At 42.8% G+C, this 21,909-nt stretch overlaps 1 protein-coding gene across 3 annotated transcripts; it reads right to left on the bottom strand.

Annotated features, from left to right (window-relative positions):
• Positions 1 to 133: 133 nt before the first annotated feature.
• On the bottom strand, positions 134 to 21,450 carry LOC123741698 (myosin phosphatase Rho-interacting protein). Of its 3 annotated transcripts, none has more exons than XM_045715250.1 (23): positions 21,193 to 21,450; positions 20,156 to 20,233; positions 19,935 to 20,000; positions 19,229 to 19,380; positions 17,166 to 17,250; positions 16,853 to 17,024; positions 15,808 to 16,024; positions 14,678 to 14,783; positions 9,820 to 9,924; positions 9,527 to 9,583; positions 9,236 to 9,304; positions 9,015 to 9,104; positions 8,787 to 8,896; positions 8,090 to 8,624; positions 7,864 to 7,968; positions 5,049 to 7,736; positions 4,680 to 4,827; positions 4,292 to 4,409; positions 3,775 to 3,934; positions 3,415 to 3,516; positions 2,961 to 3,047; positions 2,610 to 2,769; positions 134 to 706 (listed from the first exon to the last, which is right to left on the bottom strand). In XM_045715250.1, exons 1-23 carry the CDS (start codon positions 21,316 to 21,318, stop codon positions 690 to 692), a joined length of 5,553 nt encoding a protein of 1,850 aa, XP_045571206.1. In that variant the 5' UTR covers positions 21,319 to 21,450; the 3' UTR covers positions 134 to 689. The 3 variants fall into 3 exon arrangements, with proteins under 3 accessions (XP_045571206.1, XP_045571207.1, XP_045571208.1); XM_045715251.1 differs by having other exon boundaries at positions 8,090 to 8,621; positions 21,193 to 21,432; XM_045715252.1 differs by having other exon boundaries at positions 21,204 to 21,400.
• Between the last annotated feature and the right edge of the window lie 459 nt (positions 21,451 to 21,909).

Raw genomic sequence — 21,909 nt, 5'->3', positions numbered from 1 at the left:
TAAAGATGTTGTTTTTTTGTTGTAAAATAAAATATAATACATTCATAGAATAATTGGTATATTTCCCTGTCCTCTGATGATTTGATTATGTGATGATTATTCCGTAGCAGACTGATAAAAGGTCACACAATTATTTAAAATAAATAAATTTAATTTATCATTCGATTACTTGACATGAATAAAGAACATCAAAATGTGTACTAGCAGGACCAAGATAAACGCCTCCAAATAAAACCACCCACTCACAAACAAATAATACTTTTACATTATAGACTCAGACGGTACATACATACTTTTTCATGTATTTCACAGGTAAGAAAAGCAAACTTAATCTGAGTTGTCTTTAGAAATATCCCCGTTCAATAACTGGATTGGACATAGCAGTGTAATAATTCTACACATTTTACAAACGTCTTGAGATAAATGTTAATCGTCAGGAAAACGTCTACAAAATGTCTAGCCATTCTACAAACGTAGACAGGCTAAATAGTAGTGTGCGTTTAGATACAATGATGTAAAAATACAGAATCCTCAAATAATGCGCTCTTAAAATTCTGTAGTAAAGAAACGGTAGATAGGACATAAAATGTTTGACAATATAACTTTGGATCTCTAAGTGCTAAATGGTGTAAACATGGATAGACCGATGAACAATCCATGTTGTGCGTTGCGTCTCTGTTCAGCTGCAGTTATCTTCCTTGACACTCTACGGAGAAAGAAACAGATATCAGAAATCAGATCCAGCATCATGACTATTAAGTCATAATGGTAAAGCTTGTGTTTCAAAAGTGATTACTGTAAGGCCACATAAAGAATCACCAACAGCTTTTCTAATACTGGCATGGCATAGTATATTTTTCGCTGACATTCCTACATTTCGCAGACATGCAGAAAATATAAGAACATTACACCATTCACTGAATTTGCAGAAGATTATTCACAAGGTGCAGCCATGCCCAAAATGTTGGCTACATTACCAGGACAGTCTGTTCTATTATTCAGTCTAACAAAACTAGGGAGTATATGATGGATGAAAGGATTAAAACCATTAGTTGCCTTCAGTATAAGGATAAAAACCAACTAGTTGCCTCCAATATAAGGATTAAAACCATTAGTTGCCTCCAATATAAGGATTAAAACCATTAGTTGCCTCCAATATAAGGATTAAAACCATTAGTTTCCTCCAATATAAGGATTAAAACCATTAGTTGCCTCCAATATAAGGATTAAAACCATTAGTTGCCTCCAATATAAGGATTAAAACCATTAGTTGCCTTCAATATAAGGATTAAAACCATTAGTTGCCTCCAATATAAGGATTAAAACCATTAGTTGCCTTCAATATAAGGATTAAAACCATTAGTTGGCTCCAGTATAAGGATTAAAGCCATTAGTTGCCTTCAATATAAGGATTAAAACCATTAGTTGCCACCAATATAAGGATTAAAACCATTAGTTGGCTCCAGTATAAGGATTAAAGCCATTAGTTTCCTCCAATATAAGGATTAAAACCAACTAGTTGCCTCCAATATAAGGATTAAAACCATTAGTTGCCTCCAATATAAGGATTAAAACCATTAGTTGCCTCCAATATAAGGATTAAAACCATTAGTTGGCTCCAATATAAGGATTAAAACCATTAGTTGCCTTCAATATAAGGATTAAAACCATTAGTTGGCTCCAGTATAAGGATTAAAGCAATTAGTTGCCTTCAATATAAGGATTAAAACCATTAGTTGCCACCAATATAAGGATTAAAACCATTAGTTGGCTCCAGTATAAGGATTAAAACCATTAGTTTCCTCCAATATTAGGATTAAAATCATTAGTTGGCTCCAATATAAGGATTAAAACCATTAGTTGCCTCCAATATAAGGATTAAAACCATTAATTGCCTCCAATATAAGGATTAAAATCATTAGTTGCCTCCAATATTAGGATTAAAATCATTAGTTGGCTCCAATATAAGGATTAAAATCATTAGTTGCCTCCAATATTAGGATTAAAATCATTAGTTGGCTCCAATATTAGGATTAAAATCATTAGTTGGCTCCAGTATTGCAAGGTCAAACCGCATGTATGAGGAAGAATATCGGACAACCACACCCCTAAGAGACACTGTAAAGGGCCATGAAAGGGCAAAACAGATGTTTCAGATATTTAGTATATATGTGTATCCAAAGGAGATCTCTATAGGGTTGTGCTGCACCACTGTACAATATGACTTCTAATAAGAGCCTCTTTCTTTCATTTATGTAAGAAATGGACAGAACGTCAAGGGTTATTCAAAATCTAAAGGACTAAGTGACATGCTACAGCAAACTGCACAGATGACAGTCAGAGGATTCAGATACATCCAATATTATTAAGGTACATAACAGAATGAGGTTATTCACAAATTGTCTGTATTACGCAATGAATGACATCTATACGATACAGACTAGTGATGCTGCCAAAACCAGACATGGGTGGGGAAACATCCAGCAAGACTTGGCTGTCATGCAGGTTTTGGCCTCAGAGTGGCAGCACTCAACACCTTGTCGTTTTCACATCAGTGTTTCATCTCTGAATCCCTGAAGGCCGGGCCACCAGCATAATGTCATGTATACCATTATTATCTGTGTCCGCTGCAGGTGAGAGCTCTCCTAGTGCTTTGTGGGCCAACCTCAGGTTCTCCCTGAGCTGTCCCAGGTCTCTCTCTGCCTTGGCCCTCATGATGCTTAGCTCTGTGTAGATGTCCTTGTACGTCTCTGTTGCATACTTCTTATCCTGGGGGGAACAGGGATTAGGCTATAAACAGGCACTATTACCAGGTTAAATAGAGTATGAGCCATGCTAATAAATGTACAGTAGTACATGGTAATAGCAGGACAATAGTGTTGTCCATCTTATGTCTCCTAGTCATACATTTATACAGACAAAGGCTATTGTTATTCTGCCAGTGTGTGCTGTGATCTCACCCTGTGGGCTGTCTGGAGTTCATCCTTGAGCGAGGTGATCTTCTGCTTGAGGCACTGCACCTCTGACTCCTTCACACGCAGGGAGATCTAACAGTCAGACAGAATCACAGTTGATTCCTCAGACACAGGTACAACACCAGACACAGGTACAACACCAGACACAGGTACAACACCAGACACAGGTACAACACCAGACACAGGTACAACACCAGAGGACCAAGGTGCCATAGATCAGCACAGAATGTACAGCACATGAGTATGTCATGTTTTAGAGGCTGTAAATTGGTCATGTTGCTAAGGGTGACATCTAGTGGCGTTACCAGTCAAAGGCAGATACAATTTACCTTTACATCAAACTTTACTTGACTGGACTAGATAAAGATTATATCCAACAATTTTTTGTTATACTTAAGCAACATAGCTATTGTGCAGTGAAGTACTACTGAAGACTTACCTCCAGCTCATACACCTCTCTCTCCTGACTAAGAGGGAAGGTGTTCTGCTTGGCCAGAGAGCAAAGTCTGGTGATCTCTGCAGCTAGATGGCCACTCAGCTCCTGGAAAGACAACCAGCTTCATCATTACTAACACCGCTACTTTGTATCTGATGACGAAGACAGAATTGGGAAATACTAAGGGAAATGTAAGGGACCCTCAAGGTTTTGTTGCAGAGTGTTGTAACAGTCTGATATGAAGTTTATAAAAGTATGCGTTATGCATTCTACTATGTGTGTTAAGACAGAGGACACGGCAGCAGATTTAGTTGGCTTGGAGCAGAAACACTTGTGATGGTACATGGTCATAATGTGGCTGACCTGGTTGCAAGTTCTAAGGTCCTGGTTCTCCTGCTGACACTGACACAGAGCCTGTCTCTCTGCCTCCAGGGCCTGGCTCAGGTGGGAGCTCTCCAGACACTTTAGAGAGTACTGCTGGGACAACACCTCCAGCTCCCTGTGACAGGAGGCCAGCTCCTCACTACACACACACACACACACGTGTATACATGCACACACACACACACACACACACACACACACACACACACACACACACACACACACACACACACACACACACACACACACACACACACACACACACACACACACACACACAAACAAAAACATGATCCTGAGAGCTGAAAACCACAGCCAAGACTAGACACAAGGTGCATTGTGTGTTATACAGACAGACAGATACAGAGCCAAGGACAGGGAGTATGCAGATTATCAGTCCAAAACTCAGTGTTTGTCAGCCAATCCAGTGTACTATCTGGCCATGTGCTTTCCTTGACGATTTACAACGACATAGATCAACAGGTAGTACATTTACCTGTGTTGCCTGGATATCTCTCCAAGGTTCATGTCTCCTGCATTGTTGTTTTCATGGCATGCCCTCTGTAGCGCTCTCTTGAGTTCGGCACGGTGAGCGTTCTTCATTGCTTCAATTGCTAATGCCACAATTAAAGGGGATATGTTCACTCCAATAGAGTGGCATGGGAACGTGAGCTTATCAATATTCTGAGAAACTCTGCCTTCACACATACTGTAAATATCCTAAAAATGTTTAAACTTTAAACATACACACACACACACACACACACACACACACACACACACACACACACACACACACACACACACACACACACACACACACACACACACACACACACACACACACACACACACACACACACACACACACTGTCCCCCCTCACCTGTGATAGTAGCAGCCGTCTCCTCCTCCAGCAGTCTGTCTGTGTCTAACTGCAGGCGCTGCAGGTCCTGCTGATGTCTGTGCTGCAGTTCCCCCACGATCCTCTGCTGGGACTCCTCCATGGTGACAAAGCCATGCTCATATGTGGCCTGCAGGGGCAAACACAGACGCAGGTGATTCATCCACATATCCATTGTTATAGGTGATTCATCCACAGATCCATTGTTAGGTGATTCATCCACAGATCCATTGTTATAATGGTCACTACTCCCTGGGGTTGGTTCATTACATCTTAATTCTAGTGAATTCAGGAACTACCAAAAATCCCATTGATGATTATCGACAATTGTTATTATGGGAGTTGTCCTACCTTTAGATTTTCTATGTCCTCCTTATGTTTCAGCTGGAGAGATGCCATTCTCCCGTCATGCTCTGCTTTAATGTTGGCCATGACAGACAGCTGCTCCTCCAGATCCTTCACACGACCTCTCAGTGATGATAGCACATTCTCCAGCTCCTCCTCCCCCAGAGTGTTTGCTTCTTCATGGGCTTCAGTAGTGCTCCTCTCCTCTACATCCTTATCAGTATCAACTTCCTGGATTCCTTTCTCTACCTCATCTACCCTACTCTCTACCTCATCTACCCTAATCTCTACCTCATCTACCCTACTCTCTACCTTTATCATTAGACTCTCAATGCTGTTGGTCAGGAAGTCACCCTCCACCACTTCTGCACACCTTCTAACCCTGCACACTTCCTCTACTGCAGTCACTCCCTGGTTTGGGCTTTCCACCTCCATTTTACCTGCAGCATTCATTGCAGGCGTCTCTGTCTTCTGCTCACTTGCAGTGTCTAGTAGCTGTGTGGCTGTTTGCTGTGAGTCTATGTGTTCTCCCTGCCTCAGGGGGGTCAACCCTAATCCCACTGAGGAACTCCCCTGTCTCTCCAGGTCTGACCGTCTGGCCCCAAGCTGCTGGTTTTCACTCAGCAGCCCAGCACATCTGCTGCACATCAAAGGAGAACAAGCAATGAGCAGTCCCAGTTGAGTGTCTTGAAATTGGCTCTTGTGTAGAGTGTTAAGCCTACTGAGACGATAGGATGAGAAGGCTTCCATGGCGGTGCAGTGTATGGAAGCTAACCGGGGCTCATTTACATTGTGGAAATGACAAAGTCTTTGTGCCAGGGACTGGAGCTCGTCATTGGCCGAGGCTCCGACTGAGGAGGCGATTTGGTTGAGCAGGAAAATTCTCTCCTGTGTGATCTCTGTGAAATGTCGGCTTATGAAGTCATCGGTGTCATTATGCTGGTTGTACACATTCCATATCCTCTCATTATCATCTTCCTCTTTCATTTCTGAACCTGTTTCACCTGCTGTGTTTCCAATGATGTCCAGGTCTCTCAAAGACCTGCATCCATTCATCCTGTCCAGGCCTCCAGTGTTTATGTTTAAATCTTTCTTATTATGAGAAAAAATACTATGAGCTAGGAGGAGCGTCTGCTTTTCCACTACCATGTGTTCTAAAATCTGACTTAGAATCACATCTGTGAGTTTATCCTCATTGGACTGGGATGGGTTGACCTTCAAACTGTTCAACAGCCTTCCCCAAAACTCCTCCTCTAACTGAAGCTGCCTGACCACTGTCTGGTTCACCTCCACACACTTTCTATCTAATGGCATCTTTACCACACCCATATCTGACCTGTCAATCACCTGCGCTACTCTCCCTAAGGTTCTGGACATCAACCTTATCCCTTCCACCACTTGCTGAACCCTTTCTTCACCTGAATCCAATATTACCTCCTGCCATTTGCCTTCACTGCTACACCTCAATCCACTTTCTTTCTCCACCGTCCATTCCTTCTCTACTTCCTCATTAATCCTTACGACGTCAGCCTCTGCCTCCATGGCTCTCTGGCTGTACAACCTCTCAGCCTCTCTGAGTTGTGTGTTGTGGGCCTGCAGCTCCCTGCAGGTCTGTTCTGTGTGCTGGAGCTGTCTCTCTAGTTCTAATTGCTTGGCCTCCATGGCCTGCAGACACTGTTGAAGGTGTTCCCGCTCCTTCTCTCCAAGGTGGTGTGTGTTGATATTCTCTTCCCCAGCTTCCTCCTCTTCATCATCATCATCATCCTCTTCTGCTGGGAAGCCCAGGTCTTTGAAAGTGTCCTCCCTGAGCTGCAGCTGTACCTCTGTCTCCTTCAGACGCTGGTCCATTGAGGCTAGTAGGGACTGGGCCTCCTGGAGCTGCTCATCTCTCCTGCGCAGCTCCTTCTCCAGGCCTTCCACTTTGGTCTGGCTGTGCTGCTCTGCCTCAGGGAGGAACTGAGGCCCACTGTACTGAGTGATAAGCTCTGCTTTCAGTCTCTCTATCTCTCTGTCTGCCTCTGTCAGCTGGTTGAGCATCTCCTGGTTGCGCTGGTTGAGGGCCTCGTTCTGGCTGCTGAGCAGCTCTACCTCCTGGGATAGTCTCCTCATCACGATGGCCTGGTCTGGGTCTACGTACTCCTCCGTGGGCCTGGGTGTCTCACAGCATAGTAGGTTGTCTATTCTCACGCTGTTGGCTCTTTCCTGAGTTTCCTCCATGCTCAGTGAATCTGGGCTCAATGCACTTTTTGTGTGTGATTCTGTAATCGATGTCTGTTGATGGCTTCCATTTTCAAACTGTGTCTGAGAGCTAGTTCCACTGCCCAAGTTAGGCCCTCTGTTCTCACTTCCATTCTGAGGCACAGAGTCAGATGAGAGTTCTGTGTCTGAGGTTGGTGACATGACAGGTGTGTTTACTGATATAGGGCAGTCAGGGAACAGATCCTCCAGCTCCTGGAGCTTTCCCTCTGTGTCATGCAGCCAGATGCTGGGTGGTGGTGATGGGTGAGTTCCAGGGGAGCGGTGTTTCTCCAGAGGGGCTGATGACAGGGACAGGCCAAGCTGCTCCTGGAGCTGCTCCTGTATGCTCTGTCTCTTCAGCTCCTGTTGCTGGAGGAGCTCTCTGGTCTCCCTGTACATGTCAGTCAGGCTTTTCAAAGAGGGAAGATCAGCTTCTGGGCACATTGGGGCCTCAAGCTTACAGGAGGAGGCAAGACAATTGTCTATAATTAGGTAGTTATCATTGTTGCAAAGTGGAAGTATAATAGATTGAAATACAGAGCATATCCATACTATGTATAGGCTAAGATATATTTTGCCTTACCGGCAGGGAGGCATGATGCTGGCATCCTAATGCAGTGCTCAACTGAGCCTTCAGCTCAAGCCTGCAATGGTCTGACTCTGCCAACTGGCCCTTCAACTCCTCTACCTTTAATCACACGACACAGAGATACAGTAAGTCCACCGTTAAGCCAACCAGCAGCAGAGAAAGCACCTCATAACGTTAACATTGTTCCTGTTAGGAATCATTTTGAGATACACAGTCTCACCCTGCTGTGGTAAGTCTCCAGTAGAATCCCCATATCCTCTTTATCCTTGCCCTGGGACTCAGTGTACAATGGAACAGTCTTCTCCTGTCTAAAGGCAGTCCTTTCCACCTGCTGCCAGCATTGTTCAATCTCCCTCTGCACCTTCTGGTGAGTCCTGGGTGACCTGGGACTGATACCTCCTCTGTCACAGTCCATCTCCCAGCCCACAAGGAAGCCTAGCATGCTGTCATACCTCCTCCTCCTCTCCTCTCGTCTCCTTTTCCTCTCCAGATCCCCTACCTCCATCCGAAGAGGCTCCTTTGTTTCCTGCTGCACCTCCAGTTCAGAGGCTAGCAGGGCCATAGGGCTGAACTCAGCCCAGTCAAAGGTCTTGGAGCGCCCTTCGCGTCTCCTCTCATGGATGCGGCTCTGTTTGGGCCCCTGGACTCTCTCTGTAGGGACCTCAGAGGAGGGAGAGGAGTCCTGGGTCACGTCTGGCTTAGGGAGGGGCAGGGACTCTGTTGGGCTGCAAGGGATGCGATGGACTGGCAAGCTGCTTTACAATCACAACAGAATAACACAAATACTTACTGACTGAGGAAACGAGGCATTCTGCCTAAACAAAGGCAGAGACCTTCCCATCACTACTATAGAATGGTGGTAGTCTACTAATGTATTACTATGTAGTAATGAGGCTGGTATTACAGACGCCATTTACCTGGCTACATCAGGAGCGTTAGATGGATGGACATTCTTCATGAGGGCCTGGATCCAGTTTCTCCGTATCCCTGCAGTCATGGCTGACAGAGTAAAGACACACTTCTGGGTCTGAGGGAAGACATTAGGAATATTATTTTGATTGAGTATAGGAGACTTACTGTATGTATAGAATGGATCAGCATTTATCTGTTGATTTCAATTTTTGTAGGTATAGATTTAGTCTTACATGGATCTGAAAGCCGTAGTTCCTCTGGACCTGGTACTCTGAGACATTATGACACTTGGTCAAGTCAATCTCCCCCTCCAGATCTGAGTTCTAACAAGAGATGACAAACATGAATTCAAGACTTGGGGTGAAAAATTACAAAAACATGTTTCCCTGTCCTCACAAAATCACATATCTGTGGGTACTGCATTCAGTAAAAATGAAAATGCACATGAACTTGCCTCCTCTGCGAAGGAATCCTTGTAGTACCTCAGACTGTCAGCTGACAGCACAAACCAGTATTTCCTCCACTAGAGGGGAGCAGACAGACATTATAATGGATAGTAGATACAGAAACCTACATAATACATTTGAACTGTCAGGCTTCACCTTCATAGCAAGGACCCACAGCACCTTAAACATCACTAAATGTACATGCACACATTCAGGATCCATGTGCCTTTGGGATAGAAATGTGGGAAGGTGTTCAGTGACGAAAGTAAAAGACATTCTTGATCTGTCCATTCCTATACCTGATCCTCCTTATCCAGTTTCATCATCCACCCTTTCTTGAAGTTCAGCAAATCAGGCTGTAAGGAAGATAAGACAGTAAGTTAGTCAGGAGGTCAAAGAGGCACGGTCATACAGTTGTTTTCAGACACTTCAACATAAAAGTAAACTGCCAGCAATCCACCTGGGGCTTTCATTTATACTTGTTTAAATTATGAGAGCATCCTTGTTTGAACTGTGACAGTTTTCTGACATGTTTTACAACTTGACCCCATGCTTTCAGTGCACAGAAATTCCAAAAGTAACAAGCACTCACAGTCATGACAGACTCCGAAGTCCTGCGGTCCAGTGACTTAGCTCTTCTCTGAGGAGGAGGGACGGTGAGTTGACCTGGGCTTAGATCTCCACACGACTGCAGTTTCTGGGTGTAACAACAGGACACTATCAATTACTGAAGTAACAATGTAGAAGGTGTAAGATGGATTAGCAAATGTGATCATGTCCTGTATTACTGTAAGCTTGTTGCAAATAAAAAACAAGATTATGTCGTTTCCCTTTACTCTATCATGACTGAGACAGCTTGGACGTGTGCATTGTATCAAGCAGAGAATCCACAAGTCATGGCAGGTCTCTGGCAGGCAGTGTTGTGAGATGTAAGGCTTATTTTGGGACACAGCAGGAGAGAGGAAGTGCTCTCTTTTCAGGGGCTATTAAACCTTACTCACATTAAGAATGAGTTCCACTCTGGTGACTGGGCTTGGCTGGGGAGTGTATGAAAAGACTTTGGAGGCTGTATTATTCCTGATGGCCCCTGGCATTCAGTCTCACAAGCCCAGGGATGTTAAAAGTCCCAAAACTCTGTCTTGACAAGATTCCCACATCCCTGACTGTTACCTACCAAAGCTACCTTATATTGGGTTTCATCCTGGCTAACTAAATAGCTCTAAAAAAACACATCAGTGAGTCCCTTTAAATCTAGATTAGCCACCGCTAAATGAAACTAGAGACAGCGGCACCATATGAAACAAGATTATTTTCTCATTTACTTGAGCCTTCAAAAGCCTCATTCTTTTAACTCTTACGTAATAAAAAAAAAAGGAAAAATGACCACTTCAGTAAATCCAGAACATTCTTCGTCTGTGCCCAGCTATTTGCATAGAAAACTATCCAAGGACACATAACAGTAACAAGAGGGAGAGAACACTCTGCTCCCGCCAGCAGTGTGAACCAGCCTCCTGTCTTCTCCAACAAACACTGACCATTCTGGACAGTTGCTGTCTTCCAATAGGATAGGATGGGAAAGGGGAAGTGGGACTATCTGGGGAATCTGAGCCTGGGGGACAGAGTGAACTGTGAACAGGCATTTGACCTCTCACTCCAATACCCCCCCCCCCCACAAAAAAAACAAACTACTGGAACTGGAGGAACATAAATGATCACATGGGATAATATGTTCCATCGGGCAGGAACTTAAGAGAAAAATCCTACAGATGGATTTAATCAGAGATTGAACCTTTGACCCCATGGGATGGAAATACTGTGTATGATGTGTTTAACTAAATCATATTACTGGGTTCAACAGTTCATACGGTATCTCATAATATAAACAGAAAGATATACAGTACACCAGCCGTAGTCTGTGAAAAATCAACTACAAGCAGCCAGTTGCACCTTAATTGAGGAGGACGAGCTCATAGTACTGGCTGGAACGGAATAACTGGAATGGTGTCGAACACATACCATTCCATTCACTCCCTTCTAGACATTATTATGAGACGTCCCCCCCTCAGCAGCTTCCTGTGACATCAGCAGTATGTTTTCTACATCTAGTACAGCGTGCATACTGTGTACCAGTATGGACTGTACATGTGTTCTATACTGTAGTGTTAATCCTAAATGCTGGTCATGTATTTGTTGTTGTCAGGAGTAGACAGACTGATGCTTTAGTCACTACCTTAATCACAGAAGCCAGTCTGAGAACATGGTGACTGTCATTTCACAAACAGATGTGCACTTGGCTCAGGAGATACTGTACAGTGATAGTGCCTCCCAGCCTCAAACACATGACCAACAGCAGCTCCCTACAGATACTACAGCTCCCTACAGATACAACAGCTCCCTACAGATACAACAGCTCCCTACAGATACAACAGCTCCCTACAGATACAACAGCTCCCTACAGATACAACAGCTCCCTACAGATACTACAGCTCCCTACAGATACAACAGCTCCCTACAGATACAACAGCTCCCTACAGATACTACAGCTCCCTACAGATACAACAGCTCCCTACAGATACAACAGCTCCCTACAGATACTACAGCTCCCTACAGATACTACAGCTCCCTACAGATACTACAGCTCCCTACAGATACAACAGCTCCCTACAGATACTACAGCTCCCTACAGATACAACAGCTCCCTACAGATACAACAGCTCCCTACAGATACAACAGCTCCCTACAGATACTACAGCTCCCTACAGATACAACAGCTCCCTACAGATACTACAGCTCCCTACAGATACAACAGCTCCCTACAGATACAACAGCTCCCTACAGATACTACAGCTCCCTACAGATACAACAGCTCCCTACAGATACTACAGGTCCCTACAGATACTACAGCTCCCTACAGATACAACAGCTCCCTACAGATACTACAGCTCCCTACAGATACTACAGCTCCCTACAGATACTACAGCTCCCTACAGATACAACAGCTCCCTACAGATACAACAGCTCCCTACAGATACAACAGCTCCCTACAGATACTACAGCTCCCTACAGATACAACAGCTCCCTACAGATACAACAGCTCCCTACAGATACTACAGCTCCCTACAGATACAACAGCTCCCTACAGATACTACAGCTCCCTACAGATACTACAGCTCCCTACAGATACAACAGCTCCCTACAGATACAACAGCTCCCTACAGATACAACAGCTCCCTACAGATACTACAGCTCCCTACAGATACAACAGCTCCCTACAGATACAACAGCTCCCTACAGATACTACAGCTCCCTACAGATACTACAACTCCCTACAGATACAACAGCTCCCTACAGATACTACAGCTCCCTACAGATACAACAGGTCCCTACAGATACTACAGCTCCCTACAGATACTACAGCTCCCTACAGATACTACAGCTCCCTACAGATACTACAGGTCCCTACAGATACAACAGCTCCCTACAGCTACAACAGCTCCCTACAGATACTACAGCTCCCTACAGATACAACAGGTCCCTACAGATACTACAGCTCCCTACAGATACAACAGCTCCCTACAGATACTACAGCTCCCTACAGATACTACAGCTCCCTACAGATACTACAGCTCCCTACAGATACAACAGCTCCCTACAGATACTACAGCTCCCTACAGATACTACAGGTCCCTACAGATACAACAGCTCCCTACAGATACAACAGCTCCCTACAGATACTACAGCTCCCTACAGATACTACAGCTCCCTACAGATACAACAGCTCCCTACAGATACTACAGCTCCCTACAGATACAACAGCTCCCTACAGATACTACAGCTCCCTACAGATACTACAGCTCCCTACAGATACAACAGCTCCCTACAGATACAACAGGTCCCTACAGATACTACAGCTCCCTACAGATACAACAGCTCCCTACAGATACAACAGGTCCCTACAGATACTACAGCTCCCTACAGATACAACAGGTCCCTACAGATACTACAGCTCCTTACAGATACTACAGCTCCCTACAGATACAACAGCTCCCTACAGATACTACAGCTCCCTACAGATACAACAGCTCCCTACAGATACAACAGCTCCCTACAGATACTACAGCTCCCTACAGATACTACAGCTCCCTACAGATACTACAGCTCCCTACAGATACAACAGGTCCCTACAGATACTACAGCTCCCTACAGATACAACAGCTCCCTACAGATACAAAAGCTCCCTACAGATACTACAGCTCCCTACAGATACAACAGCTCCCTACAGATACAACAGCTCCCTACAGATACAACAGCTCCCTACAGATACTACAGCTCCCTACAGATACAACAGCTCCCTACAGATACAACAGCTCCCTACAGATACAACAGCTCCCTACAGATACAACAGCTCCCTACAGATACAACAGCTCCCTACAGATACTACAGCTCCCTACAGATACAACAGCTCCCTACAGATACAACAGCTCCCTACAGATACAACAGCTCCCTACAGATACAACAGGTCCCTACAGATACAACAGGTCCCTACAGATACTACAGCTCCCTACAGATACAACAGCTCCCTACAGATACTACAGCTGGGTCATTGTACTGTAAGATATCATCACTGTTATGAGTTAGCAGAGGTTTGTCTGGGTCTTACAGGCAGATCCCTAATTACATAGTATCCATGTTTAGGTAAATGGAAAATGTGTCTAAGAGGAATGCCATTCTGAGATTACAACACACAACATGAAGTGCAGACAGAGCCCCGTCAGAGCATTAAAACCAGTTTAGTTAGAGAACACACCACAGTCCTGAATTATTCACCTTCTTCTCCCTGTCTTACTCACACACACTAACACATGCCTCAACACGGCCGATGGGAGGATTGACTTAGCCATGCCAAACTCCTGCATTTCGGTATGGAACTAAACACACATGTATTGACACACGTGGCACACACACACACCTGACAGTGTGGAATGTAAGAGTAGCGCTTCATCCCTGTCCATGAGCCTTTCCCACCATGCAATCAGGCCAGAGCCGAACCATTTGAGGTGACGTCTTTGCCTCTCCAACACTTGGTTTTATGAATCATGTCCAAACAAGTCCAATGGAGAACCAGCGGGAACAGCTGTGCGGTGTACACGTGTACGTTACCTTAACAATGACAGACTCCATCAATGGTGTGTAAAATACCAATCTATATGTGTAGATGTGGACACACTATTCACTGGACACTGTCCTAAAGGGGTCTGCCGAAAGGGCAATGCTTGTCTTGGGCCGTCCTGGTGGGTAACAGGTGTTGCTATTCTTAAAAGCTACGGTTACTCTTTGGATTATGAGGTGTGGTTCAAGTGATGGTGTTATAGTGGAGGAATGTGACAAGCCTTACCGGGAGTGGGAGGACTGACTGCAATGTAAGAACACTGTGACGGTGTGACTGATACCTCTCTCTGGTTGCTGCGAGCTTCACTCCTGCCCTTCCTGGATCCAGCCTGACCCAGGTCCTCTCCCACAGCACTCATCCCAGCCTTCCCTGGCTCATTGTAGCAGCTGAAAAGCAGGAAAATCAAGCCTGTCATTCAACAAACAGCCATGGTGTCCTCCATGGCCCCTCACAGGTGGGCTGTGACATCACTTCCTGCAGGAAGAACTTCAGGATGACAGCTGAATAATGTCACCGCCACTTAGTCTGTACCCCCAAGCCGGGCCTAGACTGAGGACATCCATGTCATCTACATCCATCTAGTGCTACTGTTGAATTGGAATTTCAAGTGACATCCTCACCTCCAGTGTCATGTTTTGTTTAGAAAGATAGCAGATATTACATAGATGGAATTCCCTAGAAGAATCCGATAGAGAGTTTGTATATACAGTATAACCACAAAAGCGAATACTATCTTTAATAAACTGCGGGTGTAGCATCTGTCCTGTTATAACAGGGATGGTAAATTCTTGTTGAGGCATGTATGAGTTGGCACAAACATAATACTGTGCCCTCAGTCAGTGTAATGTCTTGCCTTGACATTTCTCCTACTTTCTGATGACTGGCAGTTTGTGAGGAACTCAGAAATAGAATTCCTTCAAAATATCTAATTCCACAATCCTTTAGGAATTTCGAGGCCTTATTCAGGGAAAGGATTCTGTCTGTCCTTAGAAGGCAATGAATGAAACACACAGACCAAGGAGGTATTCCAGCCACGTAGCCCAAATACTGTATGTGTTGTTAGTTAAGGAACAAACTAGGAGTGCTTCTATAAGCTAAATTTAAAAACCGTTACCTCCCTAATGGAAGAATATGGATCTTTGATGTGCTGTTGGGCTGTGTGTAATGTGTGTACCATTTTATACAGAGAGAAACAGGGAGGCATCTGCTGTCCTTTAGTGCTAATTGCTAGCACATTTGGTCCTAGCCCATGCCAAACCCGTTTTATGGCTGTTAGCATTTTCATGACAACACACAACAAATACAAAACCAAATAAATAAAATTGTAACTAATGTCCAAGAACATTGCGTTCATTATAGATCTCCCAATATCAGACACAACTGATAACATTTCTTCTCCATGATTCTCACCTTCTCTCTGCCCTGTTGTTCTTGTTGGCAGGTGGGTGGTCTCTGTATGGCGTAAGCTCTGTGGGCTGGCTGTTGCTGCTGGTGTCAGTCCCCTTGCTAGCCACAGAGTCCAGGGAACTCACAGAGCTACTGATACAGGAGCCGTTGGAGAGCCGCAGACTACTGTCAAAGGTCAGGGAGTCACTGGAGGCTGAAGGGAGGTAGTGGGGATCATGACCTGAGGAGAGTTGTTAAATAAAGAGGGTTGTTTTCAGACTGTGACTGCACAGGTTAGGTCTATGTTTTGCATGATACTTTAGGTCATTGCTTTTGGACCGAAACACAAATAGCAGGACAGTGGCAAGATTTTTATGAGAATCCAGTTCTAAAAAATCTAACTTTTAAGACTTGTTATATGAGGAATCTGGTCAGATAGTTACTATAATGTCTCCCATCTAAGGAAGTGTCACGTTTGACCATAGTAGACATTTTAGGGACACCCCTACATAGTGTCACTATAAAGTTGCACCTAACAGACCACAGCTCATTAAAGAGATGCCTCCAGTTTGTTTTCCGTTTCATCTGCTCCCAGGCCATGGAAAAGCAGCTGTAAAATCTGTAATATACATCAGCCTAATGAAGTCCCCTACAGGCACAGTCTGCACTACAGGAGTTGATCCTGCTCTCCGTTATAACCTAGACCCAGACACACCAATAAGTCTGCCTCCACATAGTTAGTGTGCACTTACCATTCATCACATGACCGCCATTAAGAGAAATGTCTGCTCTGCTCGCATAATTAATCTTAGTTGTGTCTGTGAAATATATTAGAGATTATAGTTTACCATGAGCCCTGCATCATTTTCTACAGTCTTTCAATAACACTACTACACTGGTAATGAATCTGTCCACTAATAAAGGCCAACTTTCTCATCCTGTATGCATGACCACCTGCAGGAAGTTAGGACAGTGTTAGAGGGCAGGAAATGGCTGTGAATGTCTGACAGACATGAAAGCCTGTCTGAGTGTGTGTGTATGTGTGTTGGCTGGTGTATTTCCTCCACACCTGCAGGGGTCTCATCCAGGCCCAGGGGATCAGTATCTGTCACTGTCCAGACAGGGGCCACATCCGGACCCCCACTGGGCCGCTCTCCCTGCCACAGGCTGGAGCGAGGGTCACCACTTTTCATGACTGAGAAACTGGGCTCAGTGGCAGCCATCTTTGCTGGGCTGGGCTCCTGATGAACACAATATGTTTTCATTATCATAATGTGTGAAGGCATAACACATCTTTGACATATACAGTAGTTTATAGTGTATTTAGGCCACCGGTAACCAGGCATCTTGGTCACAATGCTATGAAAAGAAGAAGTTGTCACCTGGGAAGTAGTGGGTTCTACTTTACGTTTCTTCTTCTGATTCTGCTTATAGGTCCGTGGGTAAACGACTAGTTGTTCACTCCAGCTGGTAAAAGCAAAACGACACGGACATAACAGGGATTCAAAATATTGTCCATCAAAGACAAGAATTTACTAAAAAGATAAATCAGGAGTGATATCATATCATACTGTAATATCAGAGAAGTTAAGTTAGGAGTGATATCATATCATACTGTAATATCAGAGAAGTTAAGTCAGGAGTGATATCATATCATACTGTAATATCAGAGAAGTTAAGTTAGGAGTGATATCATATCATACTGTAATATCAGAGAAGTTAAGTCAGGAGTGATATCATATCATACTGTAATATCAGAGAAGTTAAGTCGGGAGTGATATCATATCATACTGTAATATCAGAGAAGTTAAGTTAGGAGTGATATCATATCATACTGTAATATCAGAGAAGTTAAGTCAGGAGTGATATCATATCATACTGTAATATCAGAGAAGTTAAGTCAGGAGTGATATAATATCATACTGTAATATCAGAGAAGTTAAGTCAGGAGTGATATCATATCATACTGTAATATCAGAGAAGTTAAGTCAGGAGTGATATCATATCATACTGTAATATCAGAGAAGTTAAATCAGGAGTGATATCATATCATACTGTAATATCAGAGAAGTTAAATCAGGAGTGATATCATATCATACTGTAATATCAGAGAAGTTAAATCAGGAGTGATATCATATCATACTGTAATATCAGAGAAGTTAAATCAGGAGTGATATCATATCATACTGTAATATCAGAGAAGTTAAGTCAGGAGTGATATCATATCATACTGTAATATCAGAGAAGTTAAGTCAGGAGTGATATCATATCATACTGTAATATCAGAGAAGTTAAGTTAGGAGTGATATCATATCATACTGTAATATCAGAGAAGTTAAGTCAGGAGTGATATCATATCATACTGTAATATCAGAGAAGTTAAATCAGGAGTGATATCATATCATACTGTAGTATCAGAGAAGTTAAATCAGGAGTGATATCATATCATACTGTAATATCAGAGAAGTTAAATCAGGAGTGATATCATATCATACTGTAATATCAGAGAAGTTAAATCAGGAGTGATATCATATCATACTGTAATATCAGAGAAGTTAAATCAGGAGTGATATCATATCATACTGTAATATCAGAGAAGTTAAATCAGGAGTGATATCATATCATACTGTAATATCAGAGAAGTTAAATCAGGAGTGATATCATATCATACTGTAATATCAGAGAAGTTAAATCAGGAGTGATATCATATCATACTGTAATATCAGAGAAGTTAAGTCAGGAGTGATATCATATCATACTGTAATATCAGAGAAGTTAAATCAGGAGTGATATCATATCATACTGTAATATCAGAGAAGTTAAATCAGGAGTGATATCATATCATACTGTAATATCAGAGAAGTTAAGTCAGGAGTGATATCATATCATACTGTAATATCAGAGAAGTTAAGTCAGGAGTGATATAATATCATACTGTAATATCAGAGAAGTTAAGTCAGGAGTGATATCATATCATACTGTAATATCAGAGAAGTTAAGTCAGGAGTGATATCATATTATACTGTAATATCAGAGAAGTTAAATCGGGAGTGATATCATATCATACTGTAATATCAGAGAAGTTAAGTCAGGAGTGATATCATATCATACTGTAATATCAGAGAAGTTAAGTCAGGAGTGATATCATATCATACTGTAATATCAGAGAAGTTAAGTCAGGAGTGATATCATATCATACTGTAATATCAGAGAAGTTAAGTCAGGAGTGATATCATATCATACTGTAATATCAGAGAAGTTAAGTCAGGAGTGATATCATATCATACTGTAATATCAGAGAAGTTAAGTCAGGAGTGATATCATATCATACTGTAATATCAGAGAAGTTAAATCAGGAGTGATATCATATCATACTGTAATATCAGAGAAGTTAAATCAGGAGTGATATCATATCATACTGTAGTATCAGAGAAGCATCACTGACCCATTGATGATCTCCTTGTTCTCCCCCCGGATAAAGAACTCCTGTTCAGGTGTGATGATGCACAAAGCGTTCCTCTGGCCTGTCTTAGGCTCTGCGTCAATCACCGCTGTACACAGATTCATGTTCACTGTTCCTTGTGGCAGAGTGCTTGTCTAAAGGAATGATACACAATGTCAATCATTTTGTATGACTGGAAATTCTGGCAGAGATTATGATGCTAATCATGGTATCTTTTGTACACCATCTAGAAATATAAAAATATATATATATAAAGATATTTTGGAGGGTTAAAGGCCATCATGAACAAGACATTACCCGTTGCAACTGAGTTTTAATACAGGCTATATAGAGTGACATGAAAGAGAGCAGAGGAGGAGATTTCAGAAGATCAGTGGGAGAGGGGGATGTGGCATTAGAGGACAGATTAATCCCAAATCATCTGCTCTAGTACTACGGTACACACAACATCTGGCAAAAAGATGCATAGGGAATCCTCTCATAAAACATTAAAACATACATCAGGACAATATACTGTAGTTAACCTCTATTAATGTTGGATGATCTGGTTTGCTTAGCTTTTTGGTGTGTGTGTGTGTGTGTGTGTGTGTGTGTGTGTGTGTGTGTGTGTGTGTGTGTGTGTGTGTGTGTGTGTGTGTGTGTGTGTGTGTGTGTGTGTGTGTGTGTGTTCAAATACAGAATCTCTTACCAACTCGTCCAGTGCAAAGCTCATGCTGCCATGTTCATACAGGATGAAGAATCGTCGCTGCCATTTCTGCCATTTAGAGATAGAGTTGTTATGGATAATGTTGCAATAATGCCTACAGATATTGAATAACTTGCAGGTCTATCAGAATATAAGCTAGTCCTACTGATACATTTCTGTACAACCATCGTCCAAGACTAGATAGTTATTTGTCATTCTCTTACCCTTGACCTCTGAATTGGATTGTCAAAGTCTGTCCCCTCAGCAGCCAAGCAGAGCCAGCCTCCATAGATGGGTTTGGCCTGTCAAGCATGGGAACGCAAGGAGCATTAGTTGGGTCTTGACCTGTGAAGGTTCTATCTGATGAAATCGTTTTTCTATGCCATCCTATGGGTCTTGGCTTTTTCTGGCAGGGAGCATCAATACTCTTTGATTCATGTTTTGAATGACAAAGGAATAACAATCCTATCTTTTTAGGGAATGTCCTTTGTAGGATTAGCCAGTGATATGCTGCATTTACAAAATGTGTGAACAGATTAAGTATGTCCATGCAATAGGCCATAAATAAGAGGCAGGGATAACCTTGTTGACATGGAAAAGAGAAGATAAACTGCTCTTTGTGCTCTTTAAGAGATGTCCCCAAAGACTGGAATGTTCTGACTCTCTGCCAGTTACTCTTGCTCAACTCTTTGTCAGAGAGTTTTGTTTCTTGTTTTATGAGTGCCTCTCAACATGAGATAATTCTTTCCTCAAAACTTCCAACAGACGTGGATACTTTATACTTAACCTTCACACCTGAGTCAGATGCTTTAAAACAGGAGCTTAGCTGAGGTTCATTGACCAATGGCTCTAAATTTACAAGGCACACAGAGATGAGCACAAAAGAATCAGATAGCAATGGTGTATATGTTTTCTAAAAGAATAATAACCTGTTGAGACCTATGGCATGCTGAGTGCTGACAGTTGGGCTGTCAACGGTCTCTTTACAACAGTGTGGGAGGTGTGTGGTGACAAATATTTGACTCGTGCATTGGGGCCATTCAGTCAAGATGCTTCATTTTCTACAACAGGTAAATTAGGCTATTGCGTTATGTTCATTCAATTTCACAAATGAACGTGATACCTGACACAATATGAAGGAATGTCTCTGTCTGATATAACATTGAGTGCATGCCCATCTGTCATCCCTGTCATCAACATTCAGAAGAGTAATAGCCAAAGTATTAAAACTAATAAAACATAAATATGTTTGTTCACTTACCTGGTCCTTACCATGATCAGTTGGAAGATGCAGCTCCCGAGACATGAAACAGTTCTGACATTTACTTTTATAAAAAATGTTCGCTTGGAATTTATTACACGGATTCGCACTCTTTTGTCCAGACATTTTGTCGCATATAGGCTACCACTATGTAAATCCGAAATGCCCCCCAATTCTCTCTTTGCGGTGCAGTTTATCCGATTCGAACATCTGTCAAATCCTGTGCGCTTTGAGCTCTCCCCGACGGGTCGAAATCTGGGATGTCCTAGGCAGCTGAGGAGTTGGCTATGTAAATCCAACCTGGACTCAGGGGTCGACGTAATATACCAAACTGGAAATCCATGAAGCTAAAATTAGTATGATACGTTACATTAAATATACACATTCAATACATGCACACAATGATTCAACGATTCCTCACATGCACACAAATCCGCACATACAGCGTTCAAAATAAACAATATAAAATAAATTAGGCCACAGCGTCACCATATTTGAGTGTAAATAATATAAATAACAAATCATAAAAAGTAACGGGCATGCATGTTGATAAACCAAAATGTTCTACGTTTTTATTTAAAAACATCCTATAGCCATTGATGTAAGTTGACGAATTCTAATTTGTTGTGGCTAACGTTAGCTAGGTGGCTAATGTTAGCTAGGCTATGGGGTTAGGGTTAGAGGTTATGGTTAAGGTTAGGGTTACGATCACAGATG

Source organism: Salmo salar, chromosome ssa03 (assembly GCF_905237065.1).
Source record: "Salmo salar chromosome ssa03, Ssal_v3.1, whole genome shotgun sequence".
NCBI lineage: Eukaryota > Metazoa > Chordata > Actinopteri > Salmoniformes > Salmonidae > Salmo > Salmo salar.
Note: the sequence above shows the minus strand (reverse complement) of the source record. Positions and strands in the feature narration are given on the sequence as shown.